Genomic DNA, 16,290 nt, shown 5'->3' with positions numbered 1-16,290 from the left:
TGTGCCATGTGGGTCATCTCCCTGGCTGCCTGGGGATTGGGATGAGCTCTTGCTGCAGATAGATTCATAGTGCTGTGCTTAACCCCTTGCACCACCAGTGAGGCCCCTGGTTTATATATGTGTGTGTGTGTATATATATATTTTGCTTTTAGTCCATGAGGGTTTTTCATTTCATTCAGAAATCTTCCTTTAGACTTAAATATGACTCAAGTAAAACACAGCAGGTAAAGGATCAGTCACAACGAAGAACTGCAGAGAAATGGAACCTCGTTCATTTCATTGTGTAACTGTGGATCCCTCGGTTTACCTATTGTATTTTACATGCATTTAGGTACAGGTTTTCTTTGTGTTTGCTCCAAGGAGAGGATGGCTGATGTTCCTGGGTACAGTGTGTCTGGCCTGCTTGCCTCTGTCTTCTTTGTCCTGCTCATCACGAAGCAGCCAGGTAGGACGCCCTCTTCCCTTGTTGTATCCTAATATGCTGGGAGATCTGGTCTGAATGTTGAGTCCTAACTCATAGGGGCTAGTGCAGTATCTAGAGCAGGGGGCCTAGCGACATGTGTGTCTGCTCCAAAAGGGCTCCTCCCCTTCTGAGTGTGTTACCCTGGAAAGTTACTTGAGTACTCATGTGCTCCCTTAGTCTCCTCATTAATCATATGGTCAGAATCACGACATACCTGCTGCTCTTAGACTAGCCCAGGCTTCAGGAATAACTGAGGCTGAGCACGGGAAGTCGTTGACTCTGCACCTGGAGGGTATCAGGATATCCATCCATTCTCCTGCTTCCTTGCAGACAGCACTTTGGGGGCAAGACAGTTCTTATTTTGGTTTTTTTTTTTTTTGCATAAATTAAATAACACAAAGTTGGAAACAAGAAACTAGAAGTAAACTTCCATGAAATGGACTTAGAAATCTCAGTGCTGAATTATGTTCGCCAAAATATCATACCTTGAAAAAGGACTAGGAAAAGTCAGTGTCAGTGGGTAACAGCAGAGCCCCAAGGGGACTCTGGACTCTCCAGTGGGAGAACTGCTGGACAGGACATGTGATGGTACAGGCTCTAGCCCAAGTGGCACTGGGCACCAGGTTTGGTGGTTAGGCCACATCCCCGTCCGCACTGCTCTTCCTTGGCCTGTCTAGACGTCAGTCAGGTGGTAGCATGCTGGTTTCCGTCATGTGCAGACTCCATCAGTGAGACTGTGAGCAGATCTTCATTCAAGTCTCTGGTGACCTTTTGAACGGCTCCTAGTTGATAGTGAGCAGTAATTAAGCCAGGTGAGGTCCCTTCTATTGAGGATTGAGTCTTCACAGAATAGTGCAGGTGACCTAGTGCATTTTAGGATGAGGAAGAACATGATATACATGATATATGATGTTATTAAACAAAATAACATACATAATTATTAAACAGCTCTACAATTTGCAGAGAATAAAGAAGAGGTCACATAACACTTAAATATCATTGGAAAGTTAAAAAGCTAAACAATCCACTGCAATTAATTCACCACAAAATGTCCCTGTAAAATCTGCATTGAACATAGTCCCAGTAACTGGTGTCTTGCCACTCTAGACATATATGTGTGTTCTTGCCACTCTAGACACGTGTGTGTGTGTGTGTGAGTGTGTGTGTGTATCTATGAGAGAAGAAAAGAAAAATAATTTGATTTCTTACTTAGGACAAGAGCAATTTTGAACAGCTGAAGAATCTAATGACTGATTTTTTTTACCTAAATTAAGGAAAAGTGATGATAGTGCCAGTCAATAACAAATAATGAAATTGCTAACTCTAAAATCACTATGTAAAATAAATCAATAACTAATAAATTGCCAAAAAACTAACTTAAATGTTAACTTATTTAGGGGTGAAATGACTAGAAATGGTGGATTTAATATCTTACATATGAAGAAACTGACATTCCAAATTTCAGAGTCTCACTGGAAATCCTGGATTTGCCCCCAAATCACAGGGATGCTAGATTCAGCACTGACACTCAAATTTTTGACTGGCAGGCAATTTTTAGTACATAAAATTAACTCTGTAACAGCCCAAAGTGCAAACCATTCTGCTGGGTTTCTCTAAAATAATGGAAATCACCCCCCCCAAAACCCAGGTGCCTCAGATTTGACAGGCAGGACATTGAAAGCGAGCACATCAGTCCTCCGGTTGGCATTTCCTGACCCCGCGCTGCATCTTTTCCACACTGTTTTGCAGATAACTTTAAAGTGATTGGTCCTGCCCATCCCATCGTGGCCAGGGTTGGGGAAGATGCCGTATTATCCTGCCATCTCCTCCCCAAGAGGACGGCCGTGCGCATGGAGGTGACTTGGTATCGCTCAGAGCCCAGCGCACAGGTGCTTGCGCTGCAGGACGGAGTTGAGGCGACGGAGATGCAGATGGAGGAGTACAGGGGCCGGGTCGAGTGGATACAGGACGACATTGCCGAGGGACGGCTGGCTCTGAAGATTTACAACGTTCAACTGTCTGATAACGGGCAATACTGGTGCCGTTTCCAAGACGGGAACTACATTGGGGAAACAAGCTTGTTGCTCAAAGTCGCAGGTGAATATCTGGGGAAAGACATGGGGTCTTGAAGGGAGAAATAGATTAATTTGTGGCAAACTTACTACCAGTTTAATAATACCCTATAAATCATCAAGGCAGGGGCCTCCGTGGTGGCGCAAGGGGTTCAGCACAGCACTGTGAAGCTATGGGCAGGCACTGCAGCACTACACTGCTGTGTAGATGGCAGGCCAGGGAGCTAACCCATATGGCACAGCAGACCTCTCCTGACTTGCTGGCTGCTCCCCTCAGGAGTATATTTCAATCTGCCTGTTCTGTTCTCCACTCTGTCTTTGGTGAATCTTCTCACCCCCACACCTCTGGCCTGCACCCCAGTTCTTGAATGCATAAAGAAACAAATCTTTTAAAAAAGTCATCAAGGCAATTCTTAATAGCCAGTCCTTAATTTAGTCAGTGTTCTAACTAAATTTAAAGGCAGGCAGTTCTGAGTCTTCAGACTAAGTTCACTTATAAACAATTAATTTTCCAAAATTTAATTTAAATAGTTTTGACTATACTTTATGTCACTTGAGGCTGGCCTGTGAGGTAAGTCAATTGCATACCTTCCAGGGAGCCTAGCTACAGCCCAGCATCCCTGTCTCAACTTCAAACCTGCAGTAACTGAGATGTGTAAGGGAGATGTGACACTTTGTTTCTTTTTGTAGCAAAGTGAGAATACTAGAGGATGATGGCAGAGGAGGTGGGTGCCTGGTGGGGGGTGTGGTGTGTTAACATACCTTGAAGAAGTATGAACCTATACCCCTAATTCACATGCAGTGTTATAAACTAATGTCACCTCAGTAAGCATAATAGGATTAAACAAAAAGGACAACAGCAACACAAAATAAAACTAGTGAAGAGACCAAAGAGGTAAAAGGCAGTATGCTTTTTTGGGAGATGATCATAAATAATGTTCAGTGAGTTGGAGTCTCACTCATGCATTTGCAGCAACATGGATGAGGCTGAAGGTATCATGCTCAGTGAAATAAGCCAGAAAGAAAAGGAAAAATACTGGATGGTCTCACTTATAGGAAGAATGTAAAGGATCCAAATAAGGGATCATGGAAAAAAAAGTTATATAATAAAGTGAAAATCAAAGTCAACAAGCAACTATAAATCATGGATGCTTTTGGACAGTACCTTGAATGGCAAGGTTCCGTAGGAAGCATTTATGTTTACATAGTAGGGAGCAGTCAGGAAGTAGGGATGACTGAAGAAAGGATCTGCTTTACATTAAAATAATAGATATCTGAAAAGAAAATTGTCATTGGTTATCTGGCAGGAAAAATTTCTCCACATACTAAACTGGAAATCAGGCAAATCCACTTACCTTATCAGGTAAAGTTTCTGGAAATGTTGATGCTAACATCTCTGGCTGACTTTGCTGCCTGCCTTGCTCCCCAGGAGGCTGCTTCCTAAACTTTTATTTATTGTTATTATTTATTTTTTTAAAGAATTATTCCTTTATTGTAAGATTTTTATTTATTTTGCATAGAAGAACTGGGGTGAGGTATGGGGTGCAGGACAGAGACTAGAGAGCAGAAGAGGCAGATCTGCTGAAATACACTGCTAAAGGTGAGATAGGAGAGATCTGCTGTGTAATGTTGTAGGTCAGCTCCCTGGCTGGGGATTGAACTCAGGCTGAACTGGAGGGCCTTTGTGATTGTGGTGCTGTGACTTAACCCCTAGGCCATCAGGGTGGCCCCTTCCTAACATTTTTTTTTTTAAATACCTATTGACTATGCCATATACTGCTATTATGCTTAAGGTGGTTCAAAAATGGATGGAAGAATCCATGTAGTTTTGAGATTTGCAGGGAGGATAAAAGCATTTCACGATCAGGGACATTTGAAATGAGTCACACATTTTCTAAGACTCTAGGTGAAGGAAGTGGGTCTCTCTCCTGCAGTAAGCAGTAGAGACAGAAGTTCCATCTCTCGAAAATACAGACCAGTTCATTGGAATGTGAATGTTATGTTCCTAGAGAAAAAATTTCATGATTATATAAAACTAGGATTTCTCAAAAAAAAAAGTTTTCCATTGAACGGAATGCTTAGATTTGGTAACTCCTTGTGGAGCATCCCATATCACATGGTCCAGTTTATCTCTTTGCATCCCCATCACAGCCACCAACAAAAGAAATGGGAAGAACAGCCCCCATGAAGGTGATTTCTGACTTCATATTAAATGTTCTGTTTAAAGAAGACACACAGTATTATCCCAAATCCCAGACAAATGCCTGACATAGATAAAATTGATGAAAAAGCTGAATTCATAAGATGGGGGAGTTGAAGAATAAATCTTGACACATCTTGTTTGCAGTGCTAGAGGCATAAGCACAGTGTCATTAAGCCTCTTTCTTTTTATTATTCATCTGGATCTGAAGACAAGTACTGTTTTGATGTTAAATTTAAAGATCCAGATGGGGGACAAAAAAAGTGCATTTGAACCCCAATATAAAAGGGAATAACTCTTTGGGCCACCCTTTGCTCTCCAGACCCTTGATCGTCTCTCCCCTCCCTGTGAACAGGGTCATTGGGATCTCAGTATCTGTGATTTGTGCCTCTTTGGGTTATGGGTCTCAGGGCTGTGTTTTCCCACAGGTCTGGGTTCTGCCCCTGACATCCACATGGAGGGGCCTGCGGGAAGTACAGTCCAGCTTGTGTGCACTGCAAAGGGGTGGTTCCCAGAACCCCAGGTTTATTGGAAGGACATCCTGGGAGAGAAGCTGCCCACTCTCTCTGAGCATCAAATCCAAAATGCAGACGGATTGTTCTATGTGGAAGCCTCTCTTGTGGTCAAAGCTGATAATGCAGGGACAGTGTCGTGTTACATCCACAATGAAGTCCTCACTGAGGAGAAGGATTCTGACATCTCCATCCCAGGTCAGTGCTCTACCTCTCAGGCAAGACCCTCAGGTTTACCAGCACAGGTGCCAGGCACAGTTCCATAGCACCTAGTGTATTGTTATCAAGGAAAATAGCTAGCACTTAGTAATATGTATTAATGGCTATAAAACATTTATGACTGGATATATATACACATGCATATATACATACATATACACATCTATATACATACACATATACACACACACACACACATATATATATTTGGTTGAGTTGCTATTAATGGTGTTTCAATTATTTTCAAGTTCTGTCTTGTCTTCTGGCTTTTTTCTTTGCTGACAAGCATGCATCACAAGAAATATTAAAACTATATTCTTTCTAGTGAAATGTTTTCCTAGACTGAATTGTGCCAAGTATTCGTAAGAGCACATCATTTTAAGATAGTCAGAGCTGGAAATGACTGTTTACATAACAGTCTTATTGGTCTTATTGGTAAATACAACAAAGACAACAACCAAAGCAACCAATTCAGCAGTGTTGTGTAGTATCTTATGCTACTAGAGATTATAGCATTGATGAAAAATGATATTTTAGTGATAAAAAAATCTATGCTTATATTAGGCTAGCCTGTGATTAAGGTTATATCTTTCTCTCCGTCCACCCATACCTCTCTTTTTCTCATCTACATACCTATCAACCCATCATCTATTTTCATCATCATCATCTATTTACAGACATTTCTAATCATATAAAGATTATTGCCTTTAAATAACAATACTGCATTGAATTTTGAGACATCTCTATATTTAGATATAAAGATGTAAGTACATAATTTTTATTCATATAAATGGGTATAGGAACAAATTTATTTATTTATTTTTTTTACATTTTTTTAATATTAAATTTTATTTTTATATTCCCCCATACAATTGCAAACGCCCCATTCTGACCCCAATCCTTCCCCTCCCGCCCCCCACCCCCCAAAAAGTGTCTCTGGTTTATAGTTTTTGTTGATTTTGATTTTCACTTTCTTATATTCATTTTCCTGGTCCCTTATTTAAGTTTTCTAGATTCCTGCTATGAGTGAGTCCATCCGGTATTTTTCTTTTTCTTTTTGGCTTATTTCGCTGAGCATGATCCCTTCCAGCGCTATCCATGTTGCTGCAAATTGCATGTGTTTATCTTTTTTGAATGCTGAGTAATATTCCATGGTATATATGTACCACATCTTCTTAATCCAGTCATCTATTTTTGGGCATTTGGGCTGTTTCCAAAGCTTAGCTATTGTAAACAGTGCTGCTATAAACATAGGGGTGCAGGTGCTCTTTGGAATTGATGTTTCTGTGTCCTTTGGGTAAATTCCTAGGAGTGGAATTGCTGGATCATATGGAAGCTCTATGTTTAGTAGGTCCAGAAATCTCCACACAGCTCTCCATAGTGGTTGGACCAGTTTGCACTCCCACCAACAGTGCAGAAGAGTTCCTTTTTCTCCACATCCTCGCCAACATTTGTTGTTGCTAGTTTTTTTAATATGTGCCATTCTCACTGGTGTGAGATGGTATCTCATGGTAGTTTTGATTTGCATTTCCCTGATTACAAGTGATGTTGAACATTTTTTCATATGTCTGTTGGCCATTTGCATTTCCTCTTCAGAGAAGTTTCTTTTTAGCTCTTCTGCCCATTTTTTGACTGGATTATTTTCTTTGTTGTTGCTGAGTCTCATCAGCTCTTTGCAGATTTTTGTGATCAGTCCTTTATCATTAGTGTTGGGTGCAAAAATGTTCTCCCAGTTGGTGGGGTTTCTCTTTGTTTTTGTTATTGTCTCTTTTGCTGTGCAGAAGCTCTTTAATTTGATGTAGTCCCAGCTGTTTATCTTTCTCTTCACTATCACTGCTTTGGGTGATGTGTCTGTAAAGATGTCTTTGATGTGCAAATCCCGTAGTGTTTCGCCTATATTTCCTTCTATGTATTTTATGGTTTCAGGTCTTATGTCTAGTTCTTTAATCCATTTTGAGTTGATTTTTGTGTATGGTGTGAGGTAGTGGTCAAGCTTCATTCTTTTGCATGTAGCGACCCAGTTTTCCCAGCACCATTTATTGAACAAACTTTCTTTGCTCCAATGCATAGTCTTTGCTCCTTTGTCAAAGATTAGTTGACCATAAATCTGTGGGTTTATTTCTGGATTTTCTATTCGATTCCATTGGTCTGTATGTCTGTGGGTATAGGAACAAATTTAAAAGTAAATGTTATATGATAATATTAATGGGGTGAAATTTTATTTTTTGTGTATATATTTTACTTTCAATTTATAATTATAGGTAATAATTGTCTATGTCCATGTATTTTATACTTCCCATGCATTTATAAAAAGAATATGTATTATTTTTCTAAGATAGTTAAATATCAATATGTTAGATATAAGCAGAAACAGAATCATGGGGTGATAGAACTGGATTACTTTGCTGTTTAGAGAAATATTGATTCATTAGTTGATCCATGGGGAAAGAATCAGTATTTTCCTGCATTTAATTTCTTTTTGATGAATTGAACTTTCCAATAAAATGTAGAACTTGCTTTTATTTTTTTTTAAATGTTCTCTCCTTTCTCTTTTAACTAAATTCCTTAATAAGCTTTTCTCATTCTTTTTTTCAGAGAAACTCCAGAATGAGCTTGGTAAGTAGATGTGGGCACCCACCAGTGTGGACGAGCCTCAGTCCTCCCCAGAGGGGTGGTGCTCCAGGGACAGCGCAGCTGAGCTGCTGCGGCCCCTCATCGTGATGAGAAACTGAAGGGTGACTTCCCAAGTCTCAGGTTCTCTTAGTACCCAGGAGACCAACAAGCCCAGGCCTCCACAGCCTCCTTCAGCTCCTACACACAGAGTAACCTGCCACATTCAGGCGCTCCCATGAGGCTCAGCAGGTGCCTCTAAGGGGCACAGACATAATCTCTGCTTTTGTGGAGGGAGGGAAGGACCTGCCTTTGGGGGGTGTAGGATGGCACAGGACAGCTGCCCAGCTGTGGAGACCTCTTTGAAGTAGTTCCAGGGTGAGGGCAGTGTAACCATGACGATCGGAGGTCCCCACCCAGTACCCATGCGGGCTGTGATGTCCCACCTGCCCCTCACTCACCCAGCTCGGGAGGCAGCTGTTGCCTCTCCTGTGCCATTTGAAACCTGGCCTGGGCTGATATATATAATTTAACAGTTGGAGTGAAGGTATTACATTATTACAGTCAAGATAAGTGGCTTAAAAAATAACCAACTGATGTTTGAGTCTGCCAGGTTCTCTTTCACCTCTTTATCAGCTTCCTTCTTCCTGTGACCTCTTCTCCCAGTCCAAGACCATCTGCCTTTTCCCTCCCAGGTGCACATGAACTTGTATCACTTCTTCCATCCACACCCTGAACTCCCTCAGGTCACAGGATTGCCTGCGCATGTGCAGGCACCAGCATGGTGTGCACGTTGGTGAACTTCAGCACACTTTCAGCCTATGTAGGAGTTTTGGAGGAAAATCAATATGCAAACACACCCTAACCTGTGGCAGAGAGTAGTGTGTTACTTTTGACTCCACCAGGCCATAGAATAAAGGGAACGGCCTCAGAGAGGCCAAAGGTAGCTCCAGTCTGAAGAGGGCTGCACACCTGTATTTACATCCAGAGCATTAGGGTGGCATCTGTTCCTGATCAGAAGGAAACGCTAAGCAGAGACGGTCAGTTACAGATCAGAAAGTCAAGCCGGTATTTGGGGCCAGTTGAAACCTGTCTCCGTCCCTTAGGGAGATTTTAGGTTAAGAGTCACTTCTGAGTTTTTGACCCACATAGCAGGCCTTTGGAGACTCAACACAGAAAATACAATCCTCTGTCCTCTTTTCCTAAGTTTGCTGACCTCTAGGGGCCTCAATAAAATTGGAAGAAACAACAGAGTTTCCTTGGTAGCCTGTGAGGTGGGGAGGAGCATTGTGCCCTCAGAGCTTTGAGTGTATGCTGGTGATTGAGGAGATCAGGAGCATCTCAGCTGCCTCTGTAGTAATCTCACAAAACAGACATCAAGGGTGGGACCCGCTGCAAAGAGCAGCTGACAACAGCAGCAGAGGACACCCAGTTCCTACCCTGGCAAATGATGTTACTGGTTTATAAAGATAATGAATTTTTAAAAAATATATTAAATATACATATTAACTGCCTACTAGGAATTATTTTTTCTTACAATAATTATAATGGTTCATAGATTTATTCTAATTTTACAATTGGGAAACAAACTTAGAGACATGTAGTTTTCTGAAACCACTAGGGCATTGTGATGTTCGCCTTCTAAGTAGTGTCAGACTTAAGTCCAAGTTTATAAAAAATTATCTGTGAGTTTATAGGCTCATTGGTTGCTATTTTTCTCATCTTTGAAATGAACTTGTTGTGTTCTCTAATGTATTGTCAGACTGAGTCTCGATACGATAATATATGATGTGATGTAATAAAATGTAGTTAATATAATATAATATAATATAATATAATATAATAAATATAGTGTAGGGAGTGAGCGTACACTCAATTTAATATGCTGATTGAAGAGGATCATATGATATGATGGGAAGAGTATCAGGTTTCAAGAAATTAATGTAGAATTCAGTGTACATCATACTCAGAAAGGGTTTAATTTCTCAGTGAATATTCGGAAGGTATTTCAATAACACGCATCCAAAACTCAAAAATAAAACAAACCAGTAAGAACGAGCACCATCTGTGTCACAGGTGTGTTCCTGGCTTATTCACATCGCATGGTTGTTCAAGCTCCTTGTATAGAATTTGTGTAACTCCAGACAACCTTGTGATTTTGACAGTGATATATGTGTTTTGTACTTTGAGAGCAGGAGGCATGTACAGATTATGTAGTTTAAGGTCATGCAGATTTGCAATGATAAAGTGGTAAATTTATTCTGGGAATTGTAACAGCAAAATTATTTTCTTACTGGGCTGCAAACTGAATAAAATGAGGTAGGACCAGGTGTGGATTTTTTTTTTAAACCAACACACATCATGGGATCACAGGAATCAACATTTATTCTGATCCCACCAAAACCTCCCCTTCTACAAAGGGTGACAGTGAGCCTCACTGCTCCCCTGGGTGTCCCTCAGGTCTAAAAGTCCCTAAAGTCCACGCCAGGTGCTCTGCCTCATGGCACTGTTTGCTCCATTTTGACTCTTTCATTGGGTTTTGCCTGTGCATTTAACAGCTTCCTTAAAAGTGACTGGACCTTCAGAACCCATCCTTGTCAGAGTGGGAGAAGACATACAGCTAACCTGCAACCTGTCCCCCAGGGCTAATGCCCAGAGCATGGAGGTGAGGTGGGTCCGATCCCACCGTTATCCTGCTGTGCATGTGTACATGGATGGGGACCATGTGGCTGGAGAGCAGATGGCAGAATATAGAGGGAGGACCGCCCTCGTGAGTAAGGCCCTTGATGAGGGGAGTGTGACCCTGCAGATACACGATGCCAGAACTTCAGATGACGGGCAGTACCGGTGCCTCTTTGAAAAAGATGGTGTCTACCAGGAGGCCAATTTGGATGTGAAGATAGTAGGTAAAGTTTCTAGATAGATGTCTTTGATTCTATAGCATTTCCCTCTGTTTTATTTATTTATACCTTTTGTTCTATGACTACTTGCATTGTGATTATTATTTAAAAATTTTTTTCGTTAAGGTAATGCTGTTTCACATTGTTTATAGTTTGGCAGTGCAGGAGCCCACCTCCACTGATGTCATCGTGGCACTCCCACTACCAAAACACCTGTAGTTCACCACCACAGTCTGTCGTGCTTCCCCCTACTTTGTTCATCCCTCATCTTTCCCCTCCCCTCTGAATGCCTCAGTTCTACAGTCAACTTTCAAGAGTTAGTTTTTGGGTTTGAATTTATCTGGCCCTTTGTTTTTTTCTATAGTCCACATATAAGTGATATCATCTGTTTTTGTATTTATCCTTTTTTCCCCAAGTTCCACTTAGCACAATCCCTTCCAGCTCCTTCCAGGTTGCCACAAATGGCATCTGTATTCTGCCATCAAAAGTTTCATCTTTTTTTCTTTGATTGCTGAGTAGTATTCCATACATTCCATATATATATTTTTAAAGATTTATTTTTATTTATACAAAAACTGGGGTATAGGCCAGATGCGCAGGAGGGTGAGAGAATTCACTAGAGACAGAGGGGGTAGCAGAACAGGCAGATGACTGAAAACACTGCTGAGGAGAGCAGTGGGAGAGACAGGAGAGGTCTGCCGCACCGTGTAGGCATCTCTCTGGCCAGCCAGGAATTGAACCCATGCTGCAGAGGCTGCAGACAGCTTCACAGTGCTGCACTCAATCCACTGCACCACCGGGGAGGCCCTCCATAAATTTTTGGTCCACCCCTATGTTTTTGGGCACTTAGTTTGTTTCCATAATTTCGCTATGTAAATAGTGCTACAATGAAGATGAGAGTGCCAGTTTCCCTTCAAATTGTGTTCTTTGGGCAGTTATCTGGGAGTAGAAGTGCTAGGTCATATAGCAGATCTATTTTTTTAATCTTTTGAGAAAAGTCAATAGTGTTGTCCATAGGGACAGGACCAGTCTACATTTTCACCGGTAGTGTAATAGGGTTTCTTTTTCTCCACATCCTCACTAGCACTTGTTTCTGATGTATTTATTTATTTATTTGTACTAACTTATTTATTTTCTTGTATCTTTGTTAATTTTTGGATAGTATTTAATTTCCCCACTCCAGTGTAGTCCCTATAGTTCTTCCACCACCATAGCAACCATGATACATCACTAAAGTCTTTTGTGCTCTTCTCCCCCACCCCCTTTTTTTAGATTTAGTTATTTTTATATGAGAACTGAGGTACAGGCCAGAGGCCCAGAGACAGAGCAGAGAGCAGAACAGACAGATGGACCAAAATACACTGCTGAGGGGAGTAGCTGGCAAGACAGGAGAGGTCTGCTGCACCATGTGGGTATTTCCCTGGCCAGGCGGGAATCGAACCCATGCTGCAGAGGAAGTGGGCAGCTTCACAGTGCTGTGCTCAACCCGCTGCACCACTGGGGAGGCCCCCTCCCCTTTTTAAAGATTTATTTATGCATACAAGAATTGGGGTACAGGCCAGAGGTGTGGGGGGTGAGAGGGTTCACCAGAGACAGAGTAGGGAACAGAATAGGGTGACTGACTGAAATGCACTGCTGAGGGGAGCAGCGGGCTAGTCAGGAGAGGTCTGCTATGCCATGTGGGTCACCTCCCTAGCCAGGGATCGAACTCGTGCTACAACGGCTGCAGATTGCTTCATAGTGCTGTGTCTTAACCCCTTGCACCACTAGGGAGGCCCTCTCCTCCCTTTTTTTGACCCCTCTCCCTCACCTTCCCCTGCTCTATGTCTCAGATCTATGGTCAGCTTGCAAGTTTTGTCTTTTTCTTCTGACACTTTGTTGGTTTCTCTATATTCCACACATAAGTGAAACCATTCAATATTTATTGTTTTCCTTCTCACTTATTTTGGCTAGCATAATCCTTCCAGCTCCATCCATGCTGCCGCAAATGGCATGAATTTATCTTTTTTGATCACTGAGTTATATTCCATTGTGTACACATACCACATCTTCTTGATCCATTCATCTTTTGGGGGGCATTTAAGTTATTTCCATATCATGGCTACTGTGAATAGTCTGCTATAAACATAGGAGTGCAGGTTTCCTTTTGAATTAGTGTTTTTTGCCCTTTGGGTAGATTCCTAGGAATGAATTGCTGAATCACATGGTAGATCCATTTTCAGTTTTGTGAGGTGCCTCCACTCAGCTGACCAGCTTTCCATAGTGACTGGACCAGTGGGCATTCCTACCAGCAGTGTAAGAGGATTCCTTCTTCACCACATCCACATCCTTGCCAACATTTGTTGTTACTTGCTGGTTTTTTTTTTTTTTTCATATGGGCCATTCTCACAGGTGTGAGGTGGTATCTCATTGTGGTTTTGATTGTATGCCTGTTGGCCATTTACATTTCTTCTTTGGAGAAGTGTCTTTTTAGCTCTTCTGCCCATTTTTTTTTTTTTTTTGATTGGGTTGTTTGTTTTCTCTCTCTCTGTCTTTTTTTGTTGAATTGTGTAAGCTCTCTGTAGATCTTTGATATCAGTTCCTTATAAGATGCATGGTGTGCAAATTTTCTCCCAGTCTGTAGGGTGTCTATTTGTTTTGGTTGCTGTCTCTTTTGCTCTGCAGAAGGTTTTAAGTTTGATGTAGTCCCAGCTGTTTATCTTCTCTTTTGTTTTCCTCTCTTTGGGAGATGAATCCTTAAAGCCATTTCTGACATTTATGGCATGGAGTGTTTTACCTATGTTTTCTTCTATATAGTTAATAGTTTCAGGACTTAACATACAAATCTTTTATTCATTTTGAGTTGGTTTTTGTGTACGGTGATAGACAGTAATTTAGTTTCATTCTCTTGTATTTATTGAAGAGACTTTCCTTGTCCCAGTGCATATTCTTTGCTTTTTTATCATAGATTAATTTACCATATATATGTGGTTTTATTTCTGAATATTCAATTTAATTTCAGTGGTTTGTATGTCTGTTTTTGTTCAGTACTTACATCATAAATAGTTTTTGCCTATGGTTTATTCTATGTATATTATGATTTCAGATCTTACATCCTAGTCTTCCATCCATTTTGAATTGATTTTTGTGTGTGACGTGAGCTGGTTTCATTATTTTGCATATGATTGTCCAGTTTTCCCACAACCGTTTGCTGAAGATGATTTCCTTGCTCCAGTGTATGTTCTTGGCTCCTTTGCTATATATTAACTGTCCATATATTTGTGGGTTTTTCTGAGTTCCCACTGTTTAACTTGATAGTTCCTAGAGTATTTCCCTGGAATCTGAAATTTTCTTTTTTAAAAAAGATTTATTTATTTATTTTATACAAGACTGGGGTACAGGTCAGAAGCAGGGGAGGGTGAGAGAATTCAACAGAGACAGAGCAGGGATCAGAACAGGCAGATGGACCGAAGACACTGCTGAGGGGAGCAGCGGGTGAGGAAGGAGAGGTCTGCTGTGCCATGTGGGGTTCTCCCTGGCCGTCAGGGTATTGAACCGACATTGCAGAGGCTGCGGACAGCTTCGCAGTGCAACACTCAACTGCTGTGCCACTGGGAAGGCCCCTAAGAAAGATTTATTTTTATTTATTTATGCATATAAGAACTGGGGTGTAGGCCAGAGATGTGGGGGGTGAGAGGATTCACCAGAGACAGAGTGGGGTACAGAACACACTAATCTACTGAAATACACTGCTGAGGGGAGCAGTGGGTGAGACAGGAGAGGCCTGCTGTGCCATGCGGGCAGCTCCCTGGCCAGGGATTAAACTCATGTCACAATGGCTGGTGATAGCTTAATAGTGCTGACACTTTAACCCCAGTGCCACCAGGGAATCTGAAATTTTTTAATATTCATTTACTCATCAAATTTAAAATGAACCCTCCACTATGCTACAATTTTCATAGATACTTAGAGTCCATAAACTCAACTTGACCAGATTTAATTTTGGGAGTATAGCATTTATATCCTTCCCAGGATCTCCATAAAGTAACAAGATATTGAGTGAAATCTGAGAATTTGACTGCATAACTTTACATAGGACTCATTATTTCAGTGTTATTAAAAATTCTGGGAAATATGAAATTACTAGGAAGTATGATGATTTGAACTCAATCCACCATACAAACAAAAGTCTTAAATACAGGCATTATTCACAGGATGGAGGAGGGAAGTTGCTCCCTGCATGATCATTATTCACTGTCTATATTTGTGAGTTTCAGTTGATTTTCAAAGTTAGGAAATGCCATTGTGAAAAAGACCAAAATGTTAGATAATCTACTTTTTTCTTCAATGGATTGTCTATGTTAATAAACATATTTAACAAATATCTCCTGGAGCACATGTTGAGAAGTTAATGGACTTCATTTTTACCATTGGACAAACATATTTACAAGATTCTGATCTTCGAGACTATCTCATTCCCTTCATCCTGGCCATGAGATCCATTCCCTAGTCAAAGTCATTTTTCTTTCAGGTGTAGAAGAAAAACACTGGATTTGAAAGTTATTTTATATTCTTAATATGTCTCAGGATGATTTTTGGAATACAAAAAATAAAAATAATAGGCAAACAAAGGAGGAAAATCCTCCAACTAGTCTTATCCCTCAGTGGAATGTAATTCCTCCATTATCTTTGCTTTCGTCCCCAAGCCTCTGAATCCCCTTCTTCCTTCTCAATAAACTCACTGACCAAATAACCATTTGAACAGACTTTAGGTTTCATTCCTTGATCTTGTTCCCCAGCTGTGGGTTCGTCCCCACTGATCACCGTTGAGGCAATGAAGGACGGAGAATCACAGCTGGTGTGCACCTCAGAAGGGTGGTTCCCACAGCCCCACATGCAGTGGAGGGACATGGAAGGGAGGACTATGCTATCGTCTTCAGAGGCCCTGACTCAAAGCAGCCATGGGCTGTTCCAGGTGGAGACACGCCTGCTGCTCACAGACAGCTCTGTTGTCAATGTGACCTGCTCCATCAGCAACCCACTTCTTGGCGAGGAGAAAATGGCAGCTTTTTCTCCCTCAGGTTGGTAATTCCATGTGTCCCTCTCAACTTTGGGAAATAAATGTGAGGATCAACCCAGATCTATCTTTTTATTGCTCTTCTTTCTTTTTCATTTTCTTTCTTTCAGATGAGGTCTTCTATTTTTTCTTGCTAATCTTCAGGATACCTCCAGATCCTAGTTGTCTGAATTTCTCCCTGACATCTCCAACTAAAGTCCTAAGATTACATTTTTTTTTAACTAAATTCTAAGAATTGACACTATTATCATGATATCA

At 41.1% G+C, this 16,290-nt stretch overlaps 1 protein-coding gene across 1 annotated transcript; it reads left to right on the top strand.

The window, feature by feature from the left end:
• The first annotated feature begins 338 nt into the window (after positions 1-338).
• LOC119253279 (butyrophilin-like protein 2) lies at positions 339-16,044 on the top strand. Its single transcript, XM_037520861.1, has 6 exons — positions 339-445; positions 2,213-2,560; positions 5,164-5,445; positions 8,062-8,082; positions 10,635-10,982; positions 15,755-16,044. The coding sequence occupies exons 1-6, from the start codon at positions 367-369 to the stop codon at positions 16,042-16,044; spliced, it is 1,368 nt and encodes a 455-aa protein (XP_037376758.1). The 5' UTR covers positions 339-366.
• Positions 16,045-16,290: the final 246 nt, after the last annotated feature.

This window comes from Talpa occidentalis, unplaced genomic scaffold (genome assembly GCF_014898055.3).
Source record: "Talpa occidentalis isolate TD23 unplaced genomic scaffold, MPIMG_talOcc4v2.1 talOcc4.2, whole genome shotgun sequence".
Classification (NCBI taxonomy): domain Eukaryota; kingdom Metazoa; phylum Chordata; class Mammalia; order Eulipotyphla; family Talpidae; genus Talpa; species Talpa occidentalis.
The sequence above is the reverse complement of the archived record's forward strand: the minus strand, read 5'-3'. Positions and strand labels throughout refer to the sequence as shown.